This window comes from Phalacrocorax carbo, chromosome Z, assembly GCF_963921805.1.
Source record: "Phalacrocorax carbo chromosome Z, bPhaCar2.1, whole genome shotgun sequence".
Lineage (NCBI taxonomy): Eukaryota > Metazoa > Chordata > Aves > Suliformes > Phalacrocoracidae > Phalacrocorax > Phalacrocorax carbo.
The window spans coordinates 71,650,161-71,668,473 of record NC_087548.1 but is presented as its reverse complement, the minus strand read 5'-3'; the positions used below and the strand labels follow the sequence as shown (position 1 = coordinate 71,668,473).

Here is an 18,313-nt window from a genome sequence, read left to right as displayed (position 1 = left end):
AAAAGTAGAGGCTAAATTCTAACTTGAGCACATCAGAGGCACAGCAAGTCACATCAGCCTCAGCTTGAAAGCCTAAGTCCTTAACAGAAACAGAGGAACTAAGTAACGTATAACTTTCTACCAATGACAGTCTATGGTTTGCTATCTCAGCATAATTTTTACTTTAACACGAAGGAAAAAGGAGTCTACTTTATTTCAAAGGATAAAAGATAAAGATATCAGACACAGAACAGAAATTCTTTGAAAAAAATCAGCAGCAGCTCAAGTCAAAAATTGTGCATGAATTTTATTAGAATATTTTGTTTCCTGAGCAAGATTTACCACACAACATGCAAATGCATTTAATAATTTACTTCACGATACATTCTGCACTTGTGACAACTGTGCAAAGAAAGTAACAACTGAGAAAGTTTCCAGCTTTTAGTAATTTCAGAAAACGACACCATCTTCAGCAAACAGAGCTTTAGTAGTTGCTAGTGTCAATGTTAAGTTTCCAATGCCTATGAAGCTGAAGTGATTAATTTCAGCAGCACATTTAAAACTCATTATACTTCAACACAACTTCTACATCAGAAGTTTCAGCAGTGTTTATTTTTTTTTCATCACCTTAGACATGAGAGTGCAATCAGGCTCTTTTCTAAGGGATCAACTGAACACAAAAGGAAATAACAGTAGGAAGACAAACAGAATCTCAGCACAAGCAACTTAGGTCAGCATAATTCTGACAAGTTCTGATGAAGCGCTGAGCTCACTGCAAGAGTCCTACACACATGTACAGCAAAAAAACTGCTCCATAAAAAAGTAATCACTTATTCAACCGGGTAATGCTGATGATGTTAATTCACAAAAACGGTGTGCAGCTGGGGCTCAATTCTACATCTTTCAGAAGCTCCAAATATTTAACTGTGAATCTCTGTCTTTCAGGAAATATAAGAGAATTCTGAACAGCCAAATAAAGGACAGAATGCCTTTTAAAATCTGAGTATTGGCCATTTCAGGGAAAGTTCTGAATCTAACTTTTGGCAACTTTCATGCCTTGCTCCATGAAAGAGACACTAAAAAACTATCTTGAAAACAGGATCCTGTTAGCCAAAGAGTGTTGTAAACAATTTAAGTAATAAAGCAACAGAGCCTTCTCCAACCACAAGTGCAGCTCCTTCACAATGAATTTTAAGTTACGAGGTTACGCTAAAGCATGACACAAATGTATTCCTCTGTTTGCCCGAAAAGAGAAGAAATACAACAACCTGCAGTACCGATGCACCACTGACTTCAACCATGCGTCAAAACTCAAAAAAAAAAAAAGGGTCTGGATTAACCTGACACCACACCACTCTACCTGCTACTAGAAAGAACGGTCGAGGCATACAAATAGAAATTGTGTTTTTATTTTCAAGCAAAGTGAAGTTGGATATGTGCTATGATGAACTAAGAAGATTGGCAAGATTTCTGACTAGAATTCACTTAGGAAAATGCCAATCACATTAGTTCATAGCTGTGCTCACCTCCGAATTAAGGATTGCTAAATATATTAATGTCAATGTAGAAATAAATTACTGTTTTATCTTTTGGTTTGGCTATCACCTTGGTGTTCTTTGGGAAGGTCTAATACTTTAATCTGAACTGAATCTAACTGACCATGGCGAAACCAGCAGCAGTTTACAGAGAGAAGGATGGACAACTGCTGCTGAATGACACAACTTTGTGTTTTGAAAGAGCTCAATTATGCTGGATCACTGAATGCTTCCCTGCAGGATGGCCCAACAGTCTGTGACAGAGTATCCTGGTTGGCACTTCCATGCACAAAGCTGCTTAAATAACGAGCCAGTTCCCAAATGCTGCTCCTTAAGCTGCTAGTAGTCAACAGTTTGCACACAGGAATAGCACTTTGTAGTATATTTAAAAAACCCAAAAGCCTTTAAATGCTCTAAATGAAGGAGCCAGTAGTGTTAAAAGGGAGATGAGGGAAGACATATTCCAGATTTATACCACATACACAAGAACAACCACTTCTGAAAATTCTTTGAAACCCTTGGACGGCCCCTATTCTGCAACCTCCATTATTAGAGAGAAGGTACATATTGTTTCCTGTGGAAACACTGAAAATGCTGACACAGCAGAACAGAGGAAAACTGACACACACCTGAAGGAATTCTCTGGGGAAAGAAAATCAAAATGTTTCCCTTTGTCATATACCAAAATGTGTTCAAATTTATCTACTAAACCCATATGGCAAATGAACCTCTGGTAACATTTAGTTTTACTGTTAAAAAAAAAGACACAGAAGAGATGGATTCATTAAAATCATGCTCGTCTAGCTTCATTGCTATTAGCTCTAACAAGACCTCCTCCTGCTTCAGACAGATTGTAGCGTTACTGTGCTCCTAACGGTCTGTCCTCAGGCAGGTCCATGATTGTCACACAGGTGGTGGTCACACTGACGTGTTATTTTTGTGCCACGCAAGACTGCAATATTACACATTAGCAGTTGAGAACTTTAAAATGTCATGAGCATATCACGTTCTTGTACACTCGTGTGGAACGGCTTCCCAAAGATAAAGGAATGTAGACCTGGTTTAAGCTTCTCAGCCAAAGCCATTATTATGTTAAGGTCGCCCTCTGCTGTTATGTCGAGGTCCATCTTTAAGCTACGAAGGGACTTAAAAGGTTTTCTTCCTTTTTGCCTGCAAAAAAATTAAAAATGGTGTTGTAAAGAAGAACAGAGGAAGTTTCTCAAAGCCTGCTTTCTATTATATGTTCACTTACGTGTCATCTTCTATGTATTTTATTAAAGTTAAGGCTTTTCTGTGAAGGACTAGCAGAAATTGTGCAAGAAAAGTACTCCTTAGAGACAAGCCAGGCTTCAGATGAAAGATCTGTTAAAAATTGTACCAGAAAATTAGGTAGGCGTGGACATTCAGGAATCACTTTATGAATGTGGAATATAAAGAAACACTGCATACACAAGTAACATATCCTTAATGAAAGCAAAGCGGGCACATTAACAGCAAATTTGTAGATATGCTCAACATTCAGTCTTAGCTGCTCAGATGCAATAAATTAAGCTGTTTTACAATTCCATTTGGATGAAGTATCATTTTCCTTTTTAAAATTATATGAAATTAAGCCCAGTAGGTAGCACTCTGAATACTGTAATTGTAGACACTGTTGCACAGCAATAGAAAATGTGCATTGTTTTTCATACGTAAGAAGGAATTTCAGTATTATAATAATACTACAAATTACGCAAGTATTTTCTTTCTAGTTATGCAGGGAAGAATCATAGTGCTAGTATGAAAAAGAGCTACCAACCCAACAAATTATCTATTCTTGTTAAATTATCTGTTACTAGGGCTCAAAATAGTGAACTTTAGCTCTTGTTCTTTTTGAAAAAGCAGCAATTACCTGATCCAGGAAGGCTTTTACTAATGTATCTTGATGCAGGATATCTTGAAAGACATTTCTACAGAAAAGAAAGCAAACAGACATGAGGTAGTGCCACGAAGGCACACTAACTGTCCAACAGTTGTATGCAGCAATACCATTACTGTTTACAATCTGGCAGGAATTTAAAGTGAATTCAAAATTCTAGTGAATTATAAACCTGCTATTCTTAAAGCTAATACCGAATTGTAACACAGAACTTTCAGATTGAAATTAACTAAACCCAGGAAAGCCATTGGGCCCAGTCAAATACACTTAGCTTTGCTATACCCCTGCTTAAAACGGGCAACAAAATGAACATAACATTGTCATAAGTATCACTGAAAATGAATATCAGTAATATTTAATGCCACAAAACTACTGAAAGAACTGGTAAATTACTCCAAAATGAATATAAGTACCAGAACTGAAGGAGCTTCTCAAAAGCAAAAATACTTAGTGTAGTTTATTAGAAAGTTCACTTTGTACTACTATACTCTCTTGACCCAAATCAAGTAACTTTGAGAGATGTGAGAGAGAAGTACATACAAATCAGGTGTGAAACTCTCATCTGTGTGGATAATATGATCTTGAGACATTTCTTCATCTGAATTAGCTCTCCAAAATGCTGTCAGCTCAGATCTCATGTATCGTCGTTGGTTATAGATGTGTTCATGACAAGGGGGCATCTGCTTCACAGTATTGACATCTACATCTATATGTGTAGTAGGATATGGGGCATACATTACTTGACGGAAGGGCAACACAAAGCTTCCTGTTGCATCCTGTTTTAGTGAAAAAAACCATTCTTCTAGTTACTTTTTTTTTAAAAAAAAACCAAAGCTATATTGGAACAAAACAATATTAAAGAATCATGCCTGAAGTCTAAATCCCATTTGTTTAGATATGTCTTGTTTGAGAGAGCTGGTGGTTGTAGCCCAGTAAAAAGTCCTTCATACTGGATGATTCCCTTAATATAACAGTGAAAACAGGTACTGAGGTAACCTGTGTATTACGGTATTGCATCATCTGGTTTGTGAGCCCATTAACATTACAGTATTTTATTTATCTGCTACGTTTAGACTGCTCGTTAGAGCACGAAGCATTATTTTTATATTCATCTTCACCCATTGCTATAGTCCTTTTAAAATACTTGGAAACTGGAGGCCTGACAGACTGTTCGTTTTTTGTTTTGGTACAAAACAGAAACTTAATGCTTTTTGGGAATCTAGCCTCACGTGCACAGAAGAGTATTATTATTATACCTCAAAGTATAGCAACAATTCTGGACAATACTCAAGACATAGATGTGTCAGAGAAAAGACTGGTTTGGAATTCTAACATCCGAATAGTTAGAAGGAAAGCTATCATGCCACAAGGGAATCAAGGGAAGATGACGTATTTCTTTGAACATGACTGTGTGTATGCACATACATTGAAAAATGTTCTTAAACTACAGAAGAATAGAACTTCCCTAAGTGTACTTACTTTGAGTAAGCCTTGAACAAAAAGTCCTGACTCATATTTGAAAGAAGACTCATTTCTACAGAGCCTGGAACACATCCGCTCTGATGGTGTAAGAAACAGACACAGTGTTCTCACAATCTGCATTGAAAACAACAATTTTGAAAAACATGAAAATGTAAAGAATGAACTGATCTTCAAATGCAATTGCTGACTAGAACGTATTAGGCATTTCAAATGATGAACAAAGAAGTTCATCATGCTTATTAGAAAAGCCAAAACTTCACCAAGGTCACCAAAAAGTGACGTCCTTAAATTATTAACCTGTAAGCCCTATTACTCCAACTTCTTGTCAAATGAAAAAAAATCTGATACCATTTTGCAAAGTTTGTTTTTTAGCCAGCTAGGTCGAACACATCACATTTGCCTTCTGCTACCTCTTCCTATTACTTAAACATGAGTTACTATGATTACTTTCCTAGCCTTTTAAGCCTCTTATTTTATTCAATCCATACTGAAACAGCAGCTATGGTCTCCAATCGCTAACAGTCAATTTCCTAAAGAAGTATCCATGCTTACTTCCTCAGTGATTTCCTCAAACTCTCCATTAAAAGCAACAAAGGTACTTCATTATCCAATTTCAACTCCCCTGCTGCAACAGCTACAAGCAGTCATCTCCAAATACCAACATGCATTCCATTCTGCTAATCTTTCAGTCTTAACCTGTGGCGCTGTATCTGTGTCTGTCAGGTGTTCAAGAAGGCTCTATCCTTGTACAATATGTTCATGCAGTACCCAAAACAATGACAACCTAGTTCCTGACTAATGCTTAGTAAAGCTAACGCATGCCATAAAGAAAGCAATTACTTCAGAACAGTTGCACCATGACACAAAGAGCATGCTGCTGATAAGAACCTGCACAGAATTTATGAATTTTACTCTGAATGTCTCTTGAGACTTCCTTTCTTCTAGACTGTTTTTTCCTTATCAATACATTATTTTACATACTCATAAATATTTAGACCTTAAAGCCTTTTAATTAATTATTCTACGAACCATGAACTTTAAGGTTTTTATAACCACTTAAGCCTTTAACATTTCCTCTGTTATGCTAACTTAATCATGCACAGGTCTTACTTGCCTGAAACAATACATATTAACTGTGGCTAGTTGATTTAAGCTGATTTCAACTGAGAATTTTCTTTTCTCTGGTTCCCCTGTTGCTCATGATTATTTTCAACTCAAGTATCAGGATTTACTGTTCATTTGATCAGAAGTACTTTACCATCACTGCCAATACACACAAAACAATGCATTTCTCACCCTCCCAGTTTTTATAAAGCATCATAAACTGCTTATTTCAAAACACAGGTTTACTAAAGGTGCCTTGAATTCTTTTAAAAAAGACAACTATTATATGTCACTGCAGCAAGGAGCCCAGCATACTATAAAATGAATAATAGATAATACACATAGTCTACAATTTATTTGTAACATATTCAGCAGGCCCACTGCTCTTAATTTTTAGATCACCTTGAAGCAATACACACAGATATATACATATATATGTATATATCAAAAAGGGCATCAACTTTGAGAACTAAAATGAGTTTTTCCTCAAAGGAAGGCTTCAGTCTTACATAATAAACCAGAGCTCAATAATTAGTATATCACAATTAAAAACATAATCAGACAGAAAAGCCCAATATACAAAAACATTCCCTACCAGGAAATGAAGTTATCTGAATATATGGCTTCTCCACACATGCCACTGCAGGACCTTTGCCATGGTTTCAGGATGTGGGACAACTGTAATTGCATGGCCCCAGTATAAATTGAAACCTTATAATGCCATATAACTACACAGAATCTTGCCGTCACAGCATCATAGGTATACTCATTAAGTGCAGTGGCACCTAATACCTGAAGGCTCTGAGGCTGTATACACTTTTATGAAACCCTTCTTTTTGTTCCCAGTTGCAGGAATATTCTGAATCAAAGAGGTTTCCAGAAGGACTCAGCTGTGAGTGTAGAAAGGCAACTGAGCTAGTGAAATACATTCTTTCACAAAGAAAATATTTTTGTTATGATTTGTCTCTGAATACCCTAACTGAAGATTAACTTCAGTGTTTTTATTAGGAGGGACGGTGTAACACCCTAATTAAATGCGAGTCAAAGGGAAGTCTCACTGAACAAAATGCTGATACACTGTACTACGCTAGAAAGAAACATGCTTAAGAAATATTTCAATAGACAGGAAGCACAAGTGTATTGCTTCCAGAAATTGCTTTCAATTTATCAAAAACTAACATTTTGGTATAATCAAAAGGCTGTACACAAAAAAGGTGCTTGGAGAATTCTGAATAAGGAAAACATCCTCATTTGATTTTTCCTTCACATACTGGGTAAGCTTAAAATAAGCATCAAGAAACAATTTACACCAAAATATTAGAGGAAAAGCATTGCAAGTGACAGTTTCATATTGGTTCAAATTACATATTTCGTAACAAGCTTACAAGAGAGTTAACAATAGTAACAGCATGGAGAAAAAATGTCTACCACAAAAATGTAACTATCTTCATGTTCTGAAATGACAGCTTGCAAGAGTCACCTTTTCTCCTCCCAAATAGAACATAATGATGTATATATATACTCTTCCACTTTAAGAGGTACAGCTAATGCTGCTTGTGTTTCTAGGCCTGAAAGCTCCTGATCATCACTCCTACTGATGTGCTCCAGTAAGTACAACACACCAAGTGTTTTGTTGTTACAGGACTCAGTTTTAGGGGTTTATATCTGTACTTTCCCTCTTCCTTCTGGTTTGTCTGGAAAGCTGAGTCAAATCTCATTTAAGATCAACAGTTGAACTGCACACTTATTTACCAATTAAGTTTTAAACAGACTAAAGATGAAGTCAACATAAACACAGCTACAAAGAAAAAAATGCTCTAATTGCTGGAATGGTTTAAGGTCTGAGTAAGCTTGCCTGTTTCAACACATGTGTTTGACTACAGGCTCAACAGCTTTGAGGTTACATGAAACAGAAGCAGTTCATGGTGCAGTACATTTATTCCCCTGTGTAAGAGAAATTATGCAAATACTAATTTCTTCAGAGTGCACAGACAACAGCCACCAACATAACTGAAGTAAGCAAGCCAGTTCAGACCTCTTCAATTTGTACGCTTCAGCTAACATAATTGTAAAAGCTCAGACTCATTTACTACTTGTTTATACACAGTATCAATTAAATTTGATACACTGATTTTCTTATTGTTGCCAGAATACAACCGATCAGGCAACTTTCAGGCAGAATTATCAACTGCTAGACCAATCAGCTGAAGGAAGACAACCAGACAAAAGAATTCCTTCCTTCTTAAACCTCGGGTATGTTTATCTATAAACCTTGTTTCAAATAACACACTAATACTCCTAATAATCATCATTTAAGTTTGGTTTATTAGAAAGTGCATTACCTTATTAACTTTTTCTGCGCTGCTTCCTACAACTACAGAACAACCACAGGTCTGCAGGTGTGAACTAATTGCACTACAAATAAAACAAACATAGGTTAATACATTTAATCAGACTTTTCAAATAAAACAATCAACTTCACAAGAAGAGTGAAGTGCTCCTAGTATAAATATAGGCCCATACTCATAGGATGTCACACAGCTGCGCAGGTTACTGCTGAAATCCAAAGGTTTGGCAATATCGACATTTTCATTTTGATGAACAAAGACTGTCACTCAGAACCTCTGAACACCAGTTACAGAGCAAACAACTGCTTACTGCTACTATGTAACTGTATTACAGAAACTGGATAAAATAATTCATCTAAAGCAACAGAAGACATATTAATAATGAAGGATTTGAAAGCATTTTAAAAGAAGGTATATTCCATGGTTGTCCTTATTTTCTGAAACTGTGGACCAGAAGCCAGCTTTGGGAGACTTGTCAGCAAAACTGTTCTACTCTTGGTAACTACACGGGCAAGAGCACATCACAAGCTTGAGTCCCGCAGAATACACACAGGCATGCTGGAAGTTGAGTGATCTTGTCTTGTGAGCTGCCAGCAGCACAGAGCTGATTTAGTTTAAGTTTGGAGGCTGCAGTAAATATACCTGGACTAACCCTGACAACTCTTAACTTGTCCTTAAGAAACTTCTGTTGTGATTTCTTATCCTCATCTTCCCTCTCCCCCTGCACTTTCTCAAACTAACACCTGGCCCACAGCTTCAAAAAGTCTAGACACCCTAGAAAGTCTAGATACTATTAAAAAATTCTCTCCAGCATCTGTGAATACACAAAAGCGCATTTATGCTATCTTACTGAAGGATGCATTGTACGTGACTAACCAGTTCCAATAAACACCTCTCTTTCATAAGGATTATAATAGCAACACTCACACTCTAAAATCCTAGAGGTGGACTTTATAATGGACCTGCTACTATTTATCTTATCAATTATTTATTCATCATCAATTAAATGAATCAATTATCAATTATATTCTAAGAGTTAAATTTAAGGCCATTTGAATACTTACAAATTCTTCAAGGCAGAAAGAGATGTTCAGTTTCATTCAGAAGTTACTGAGAAAGCATGACTGCTTATTTTAGAGGTTGGTATTGTTGATGTGGCAGTTTATTTGGTTTAATCCAATTTTCATTCAATGACATACATAAACCCATACAACACTATATTACATATTTAAGACCTGAAATCTGAACCTAGATAAACTGATAAGCTTTGCAGGTAAGCTCAAAAGCAGACATTTGGGTCCTTCACATGAATGTCCAAGTTGTTATTTTCTTTTCAGGACAAAATTTCTAGGGGAAGGAAGTAGCAGGGAGAGATAACTGACACCCTACAGTCTACTACCTGCCCAATCTGGTATGAGAATAGCTCATCATTGCAGAATCAATGGCTCTAGTTGTTTACATAATCCGTTTGGTGATACTTGCTTCATTACTTTCCAAAGTCTCTGTGGAACTACATACTGCATTATTGTGAAGAATTAGTTAATTTAACACAGGACTTTCTATAGTACTGGAAGTGTATGGGATGCTGCATGAATAGATGGCACTATGCACTACACAAATGCATGCAGTTACGCTGCAGATGTTGTGAAAGGTAACAGAACATCAGCTAAAATCTATGAAATATGCTTTCCCACAGGAAGAAACCAAGTTGCTCTCAAGTGCAACTACTTCCACTTATTAATTAAAAACGGGGGGAAAAGAGAAATACACAATTTAATAATAAGTGTTCTGTATGCCATACCATTAATGGCTCTTATTCATAGTTTATGCAGTAAACACAACCAAGGTTTTTTGGTATTTTGTAAAAAGGTAAGACTTTGACTTATATCCTCATAAAATTAAACATAAGCATCGAAGTAAAATTATATTTGATAGGAATTCTGTTATCAAGAAAATTACTCTGTGACAACACAGCCTACAGATGCAGCTATTAGCCCAGAGCTGTTCTTCTAAGAAGACAGCAACTTCTGCAGCATATTAGAGAAAAATCTCAAAAGCCGAATACATGTCATCCACCCCCTCCTATAAAGAAAACTAATCTAACACATGTTCACGTGCACATACAGAGAGAGAGATGCACACACAAGTTTAAACCATTCTACTACAGCATAAATCAAAACTGATATTCATACTTGAGGAGAAAGCCTTCATGGCAACTGTCCCCAATGTCATCATCATTTAGCACTGTGTCACTTATCTGAAATGCAAGTAAATACAAACAAAGGTTAGACAAGGGTCTGCAACACCTTCCAATTAATTGATTTTTGCTTTCAATGATAGGCAGGAACTGTTTGGAAGCTATTTAAACTAATTTGTAGGACTGCCCAAAAAAGTACAACCTTAAAAGGACCTTCTGACTTCAGTCAAAGCATTCTGAAAATGAGAAAGTCACTCGATTGTTAAACATTCTTCACCAGTCAGAAGTCAGATTCCTCACAGTGGTTTTTTTTCTATAACCTTGTCCAGAATTTCTTAAATTAATGCATTTCAGATCACTTCTACATTAAATCATGCTGAAAAAGGTATTAACATTAAACCCATTTATCTCCCCATTCATTTCATTTTGCATCAAATAGCCTTTCCTCTCCACTCTTAAAAACAGTATCATCCTACACAGTCAGTTTTGCTAAGCGCTGACCATAAAAACTGCTGCTAGTACTGTTATATTTACCAAACTATAACAGTTATGTTAAACCATTCCCTACACAACTTCGAAGAACTTGATGTTAAACAACTGAAGTGTACAAGAATTTAACATCTGCGGGGTTCTGTCTGCCAAAGAGAGTACCAAACCAGGGTACCAAAGCCAATTTTTAGTCAGAATGCAAAGAACACAAGGACTTACATCTATTTCTTCTGGAACACTGTGTGATTTCATAGATGAAAGGAGTTCCATTACAGGAATGACTTCTCCTGTCAGCATTGGAATGATGCTCTGACCCTGCACAACAAACAAAAGGCTTGAAGCACATTGTGCAGTATCAGAAGTTACTACTAACGTGAACTTGCAGCATGACATGCAAAACATCTTTAACTTCCTACACGGTTTGGAAGTGTGGTATGAGTGGAAATTGACGCGTGGACTTCTTGGTTTTGCTCATCAATAATTCTGAACTGGAAACATATATTTTGTTTCTCAACATCATGTCTAAAATGTATTTCCAGGGTCCTATGCCAATGTTCACAACCAATTTGATTGGCCTAGACAAGAAGTTTTTGGAGTGACATAATTTGATCATACCACACTAACTGCAATTACTGTTAAGCATTTTAGATTCAAGTCTGGTGTTTAACAATGACAGGAAACCAAAGCCAGGCATATTAGTTACTAACATACAAAATTACTTATCTGACTTATCTATCACAAGAAATTGAAACCACAATTTCATATTTACAGTTTCAGAAATCAAATTCTTTTCACAGTCTTATCCATTAGGTCTCCAACCACATTCCAACATGACAGACTCTGTACACCTCTGTAACCCGAGAAGGCAATGACCTAGTGAAAAACCATCCTTGACAGGAGGCGAGCATGAATCTATGGAAGCTACTACCTTTACAGAGCTTCAAATTCAAGTAAATTACACTCCTTTTCTGAAAGGTAATACTCTTCACAGATTTCCACTTTACCCATAAAGTGATTAAATATATTTTCCTTCAACTTGTTCACAGCTTCCATCATCCTATCTTCAGAAACTTTGCCTCCTGTGCATGGCAGGTCATCAGCCAGTCCAAAGTATCTTCCTGGATCCCAAAAATAAGAAGCAGCACCAACTTCTACAGTCACCAGATGCAGTCAAATAGTTTTTTCATGGTATGGCACACACATCAACCAGAAGGCCCTTACCTGATCCTCCATTCTCTCTGTGCCTTCCAAGACAATCTTCTGGAAATGTTCTTGCCTCTCCTGAGCAAGAAAAGCAGTTAAATATAAATGCTCTGGTATTTGTTTATGTACATATGCACACAACAGTCAAATGGTACAGTTTCTTCCCTGTAAAGTCATGCTTCTTAGATTCAAATTTTGGTGTTCAATTCTTTTTTCTTTTACCGAGTTGACATTAGCAGGAAGTGATGCCATTTTAAACAGATCAATGATCCCTGCTTTGCCCCCCACCAAACCTTGGGCATGCTTGGGCAGGAGCAGCAGGGAAGGGAGGGTGAGATGACAATGACAAAACATTAAGTTTCTTCATTACAGATCAAGAAAATGCCAAATGATCAAATTATGGTGCAGAATTCCACTTTATGTATGGATTTTTATTTTCAGATGGATAAGGTACAGACTGATGGTTCTTGATGCAGCAAGAGAAAACTGAGATCTCCAGAATGAGAAAAAAATTATTTGTTTGGGGAAGGTAGGAAAAACAGGACTTATTTTTTTCCACACCTCGAGTCACTGACAAGTCTTCAAAACATTGTTTTATAACCAAGTACAGGAGACATGAAAACTCAAAATATACAAAACACAATACACAAGAGACAGGACAAAGTTCTCAAAACAGACTCAGCAGCAGCCGAGTAGCAAACTGCATTCAAAATGCAACTTGAAATGGAATAAAGTTATTATTCACAGAGAGAATTTGGCATTAATCACTGGAACAATCAATACAATACGCAAAAAACAGAAGATGCTTTGAGAACTAATGATATCTTTTGCTAGACGCTGACAGGTTATTGCATTTTTATTGGTTACATATTAGTGCCCTGTGACTACTACTCAAAGTTGATCAACTTCAAGTGGGAAAAGCGTTCATGTAACTTTGTCTGAGAAGATGAATAGAGGAACACGCTACAGTAACTTGCCCTAGAAGAGCAATAATACTTGTCTAACCATCTAGCAGAAGCATCTGTTAAAAACACTGTAATAAGGCAGATTCCTTTGGGGCACCCCCATCCTTGAGTTCAGTGTCAGGGAAATAAGACATCCTTGACAATGAAGGTTCTTTGCTTTCAAATAAGTCAGTCTTCATGAAGATAAGGCTGAACAAATGGTGTAGCCACTTCTTTTTAAAAATATAACTGCTCAAAATTATAAGACAAACATCTGAAACATAAAACTGAAGCAGATAAAAGGGGTTTCTAATCCCATACAGAGGAGTTGCTTGGAGTTGCTTGTCTGTCTTTGCCAGTCTGAACACTGTTCCATGTCTCCCCTAGTCCTTGAGTTCAGAAGTTTTCTTTTCTTCTGAAGCCTAGCTGGAAATGTTGTCTGCTCTATACAGAATTCATGAGAGCTCATATGCACAACCATTAGAAATTCCACAACAGATACATAGCACCATTCCGGTATGACTTTGACATTTTTTGTCCTATTGTAGCCGTAATTGCTGAACTGCCTCAAAGCACCACCACAGTATGAGCCTGTTTTAATTCAAAATTATCACTCTACAATTCATGCTTAAATTTTCACCTACATTTTCAAAGCAGTTTTCTCTCTTCTAGGTAAAGCTGCAGAACTGCAGATATATGCAGGGATCTTTGATCTTGCTCCAGGAAAAAAGAAAAAGTAAAAAGCTAAAGAAAAGAAAGACAATAAACACCTACTTCAGAATATATCACTGTCTCAGCTAACCCAGCTGACCTATCTGCTTCAAAAACATCTGAAAAAGAGTGAAGAATTTAATGACCAATTCCTGAGGAAACAAGTAAAAACATTCTTTTGTCATTTTCAATGCCACTTGAAGGGGAGGTTTAGATTGTGTGTAGCTGGTCCCCTGACATGTGTCTGGGGAGGTTTAGACTGGGTATTAGCAAAAATTTCTTCACTGAAATAGTGGTCAGGCACTGGAACAGGCTGCCCAGAGAGGTGGTGGAGTCACCATCCCTGGAGGTGTTAAAAAACTGTGTAGATGTGGCACTTCAGGGCATGGTTTAGGAGACCTGGTAGCGTTGGGTTGGCAGTTGGACTTGATGATCCTAGAGGTCTTTTCCAGCCTTAATGATTCCACGATTCTATGATTGTAAGGCTATTTCTACTGTTGAAACACACTGATTTGGATCAACTTCAAAAAAGAAAGAAGACATACTATAGTTAAGAATGATGGAGAATTCTTATTTAACCACTCACTTTAAGTCAGTACAGGGGGCACTAAATGGCAGAGAAGCAATGTAGTCAAGAACATGAGATAGCATTCACTTATATCAAAAACACTAACACCGAGCAGACTTTTAGAAGACTAGATAAGAAATGAAATATTTTTTTCTACTATATTGAAAATTAACTTTATGTCGTATCTTGCCTCTGGAAAACAAACCCCAGAAGTATTGAGAGTCAATGTGATGGAAAACACTGCCAGCCATCATCGGGCAATTCAGCAAAGATCAGTGGAGTTTGTTCATGTAGCAAAAAGGAAACAATACCACATAAAAATTAACATCAGCTTATTGTTTCTGGAATCTTATTTAGTCCAGATAAGAGGACTCAAAAAGGAAGTTTAAAGTATGTTGACTAGAGGTCTCAAAACAGAAGAGCAACAGGAACTTTATCAAACATGCATCACCATATACAAGTGACACGCAATCTACCTCTCAAGACAACTTGTATTCCATGAAGACGACAGAGTGTTTAATTTTTATTATTAGAATGTTATTTATTTTAAACAAAAATACAGAACAATTTTCACTTAACAAGGAAATATCCATAATGTATCTAAAGATAAGAGTTGCAGTTCTTCAGAAAAATTTAGCATGTTTTCCTTCTTGAATTTCAAAAACAGAAATATTTGGACTAAAGTAGATGTATTTTCGTGCTTCTCCTGTTAGTTTTACAAAATTTAACACCTGCCAAACTGTTTGCTGATACCCTTTTTTGAAAAATAAAACTGTAACAACAATGACAACATTGATTGCATCGATTTCCTCTTCTGGACCTCAACAGTGAAAACAATGATTTGAAACACAGTAAATTTACAATTCTACCTAGTTTCAATATACTAATTAACACAGTTAAAAGCAACAATTTATATCAAATTCAGAGAGATGAGAAATGGTATAGGATGCCTACTTCACCTAGATAGCCTGGTACAGCTTATAAAATATTATCAGGAAAAATCATGTGGCTAAAAACACCAGCCTTGAATTTGCTGACATATTGATAACTTTTAACCTTCAAAATTGTATACTTGTAGTGAGGTCAGCCGTCTCTGAGTTTTGTGTACGGACTGCTCTGTAACAGGTGTCACAGAATCTTAATTCTTGCTTTTGCTCAAGACAACTTGGACAACTGTTTTTAGTAATGAACAATAAACCTACCTTATGCATCCATATTCTTCCTTTCCTTATAATATGCGTTAACCTATCCACGCACACTCTGTGAAGCGGCAGGTAGAAGCCAAGTTCACTTTGTGGAAGTATAATCGATAGTCCGTATGTGCTTCTGTCTCCATTCCAGTTTCCATCGAAGATTAATGACACAATGATTACCCTTTTTTCTGCCAAGACAAAGAACTTCACATCTATTGCACCACTTTCTGCATTCCGAAGTATTTCTCCATTCAGGGTGTGGTTAGCAAGGAAAGTTATTTCACCATCGCTGAGAAGTACCTGTTCTGTCTTTGGGGCCCAGATATGCCGCACTCGGGGCCCAAGAATATTGTCCCAGTAAGCAAAAGTGGCAGCTAATAAAGGTGACTCGCCATTCAAAGAGATCTCTGTTTTAGCAACTGCAGGAGATGGTGGTGGACAAAGCGCTGACATGCCTGCTTCCTCTCTCGTGTGTAACTGAAATGCTTACATTACCTAAAAAGAAGTTTTCATAGGAAAACAAAAACAAACCAAAATTAGAGCAGCACTCATTATTATCTCATCTTCTTTTGTTTCCAAATAAGACATCAAGAGACAACCTGACTTCTACACCTCAGATTTCACCATAGACTTCATCCAAGAAGGAAGAGTACATGCACACCTTCCACATAATGGAGGGGTTGCTTTACAAATGTTAAGTCAGTCAGACCTCAAATATCCTTTACTCACTATACAAGCATGATGAGCCTCCACAACATTCAACCTGGGTAAGGAAACTGACGTACAATAAATATATCCTTTATATCATGGTAACATGCAGGGTGTTGCAATGCAAGACAAATGCTCAGCACTTTATAAAATGTATTGATGTAAAATACTTCATATCACTGTCCTGGTTTTGGCTGGGATAGAGTTTTTCTTCCTAGTAGCTGGTATAGTGCTGTGTTTTGGATTTAGCATGAGAATAATGTTGACAACACACTGATGTTCTAGCCGCTGTTAAGCAGTGCTTACACTAGTCAAGGACTTTTCAGCCTCCCATGCTCTGCCTGGTGCACAAGAAGCCAGGATGGGAGGGGACACAGCCAGGACAGCTGATCCAAACTGGCCAAAGAGATATTCCATACCATTTGACGTCATGCTCAGTATATAAACTAGAGGGAGTTGGCCGGGGAAGCAGCGATCGCATCTCGGGGACTGGCAGGACGTTGGTCAGTGGGTGGTGAGTGGTTGCATCGCTTGTTGTTTCCCTGTTGTTTTCCCTCTCTTTCTTTGTTTCATTACATAATAATTATTAAACTGTTCTTATCTCAACCCACGAGTTTCCTCACATTTGCCCTTACGATTCTCTCCCCTATCCTGCTGTGGGGCAGGGTGGTGAGCGAGCTGCTGTGTGGGGCTCAGCTGCCTGCCAGATTAAACCACAATTATTCCATAGACATAAATCCTTAAACATTTTCCCTAGCAGTTGCCAACAACGCTACAGCTTTCCCATTTTGATGGGGCTGCAGAAAATAACATAAAGTTTCACCTTCCCTAAAAGTTATGCTAAAGTCACCAGAACACATGAAATAAAAAAGTTCTACGAACAAACTCAACCCAGGATGAAAAACTATAAAATGCCTTTATCCTGATGAAGCCTCACATGACAGGAATTCTGCTTTCCTCTCCCTTCTGCCTGCAGCACTCCACACGGCAGCAGAGGGGACCCCCCACACACACCGGTACCAGAGGAGCAGTAACTAACACCCACCTCGCTGACAGGGCTGTACCTCGTCAGACCCTCTGGCACCGTTTCATTTCACGTTATCTGAACTTTTTTTTGCCCGGTGAGCGTCCCCAGCACGACCGCCCAGCTGCATTTCCTCACAGAAGGAGGGTAAAGCACCCCTCCCTCAGCCTACTTCCCAGGCCTGACGGAAGAGGACCAGGCCGTCCCCTGCCAGCCGGTGGCCGGCCCGGGCGGCAGCGGGGAAGCCGAGGCCTCCAGAGGTTCGAAATGTGCCTTCACGGTTTTCAGGGAAGATCGAAGAGCGTGCCAGTGTCCCTGCTCTGGCGGGCTGACAGGAGATTGCCCTCATCACAGCCTCTCCAGGAGAGCCCGCCGCCGCCGCCAGCCGCGGCACACGACGCCTGCCCGCAGGCTGAACCACCGTGCTCCCGCCTGGATCAGGCCCATCTCCCACCCTCCAGGTCTGGCCTGAACTCCGAAAGGACCTACCCCTCAGGGAGGCGAGATACGAGGAGACCCGGCGCCCTCCCCCCGCCACAAGAGGGGACGAGGGCAGCCCGCCCCCCCGCCGCCCCTCCGCCCGCCTCACCTACACACCAGCCGCCGCCGCTCTGCGCATGCGCCCGCCCCAGTCCCGCCTGCCCACACAGCGGCGGGCCAGCAGCGCTGCTGCGCAGGCGCGGCCCCGCCCCTCGCCGCAGGAGGCGGGCGCTGCCCGGTAAGATGGGCTTTTCCCGGTGGGCCGCGCCGGGTGAGCCGGGCTGCGGGAGTGCGGGCCGGGGCTGTGGGCGAGGCCTGTGCTGGGAGATGGCGGCGGCGGCGGCGGCGTTACCTCACGGGCGGCGCAGTGGAAATGGCGGCCGGCGGTGCGGCCCGCACAGAGAGCGCTGGGCGCTGAGGGAAGAGCGCG

At 38.9% G+C, this 18,313-nt stretch overlaps 1 protein-coding gene across 5 annotated transcripts; it reads right to left on the bottom strand.

Annotated features, from left to right (window-relative positions):
- Positions 1-261: 261 nt before the first annotated feature.
- Positions 262-18,058, bottom strand: C9orf72 (C9orf72-SMCR8 complex subunit). 5 transcript variants are annotated; one of them, XM_064437729.1, is made up of 11 exons: positions 17,993-18,056; positions 15,681-16,166; positions 12,274-12,333; positions 11,272-11,367; positions 10,559-10,623; positions 8,361-8,433; positions 4,912-5,028; positions 3,973-4,208; positions 3,406-3,463; positions 2,767-2,876; positions 262-2,684 (listed from the first exon to the last, which is right to left on the bottom strand). In XM_064437729.1, exons 2-11 carry the CDS (start codon positions 16,122-16,124, stop codon positions 2,498-2,500), a joined length of 1,446 nt encoding a protein of 481 aa, XP_064293799.1. In that variant the 5' UTR covers positions 16,125-16,166; positions 17,993-18,056; the 3' UTR covers positions 262-2,497. The 5 variants fall into 5 exon arrangements, with proteins under 5 accessions (XP_064293799.1, XP_064293800.1, XP_064293802.1 ...); XM_064437730.1 differs by lacking the exon at positions 17,993-18,056 and adding an exon at positions 17,893-17,936; XM_064437732.1 differs by lacking the exon at positions 17,993-18,056 and adding an exon at positions 17,425-17,618.
- Positions 18,059-18,313: the final 255 nt, after the last annotated feature.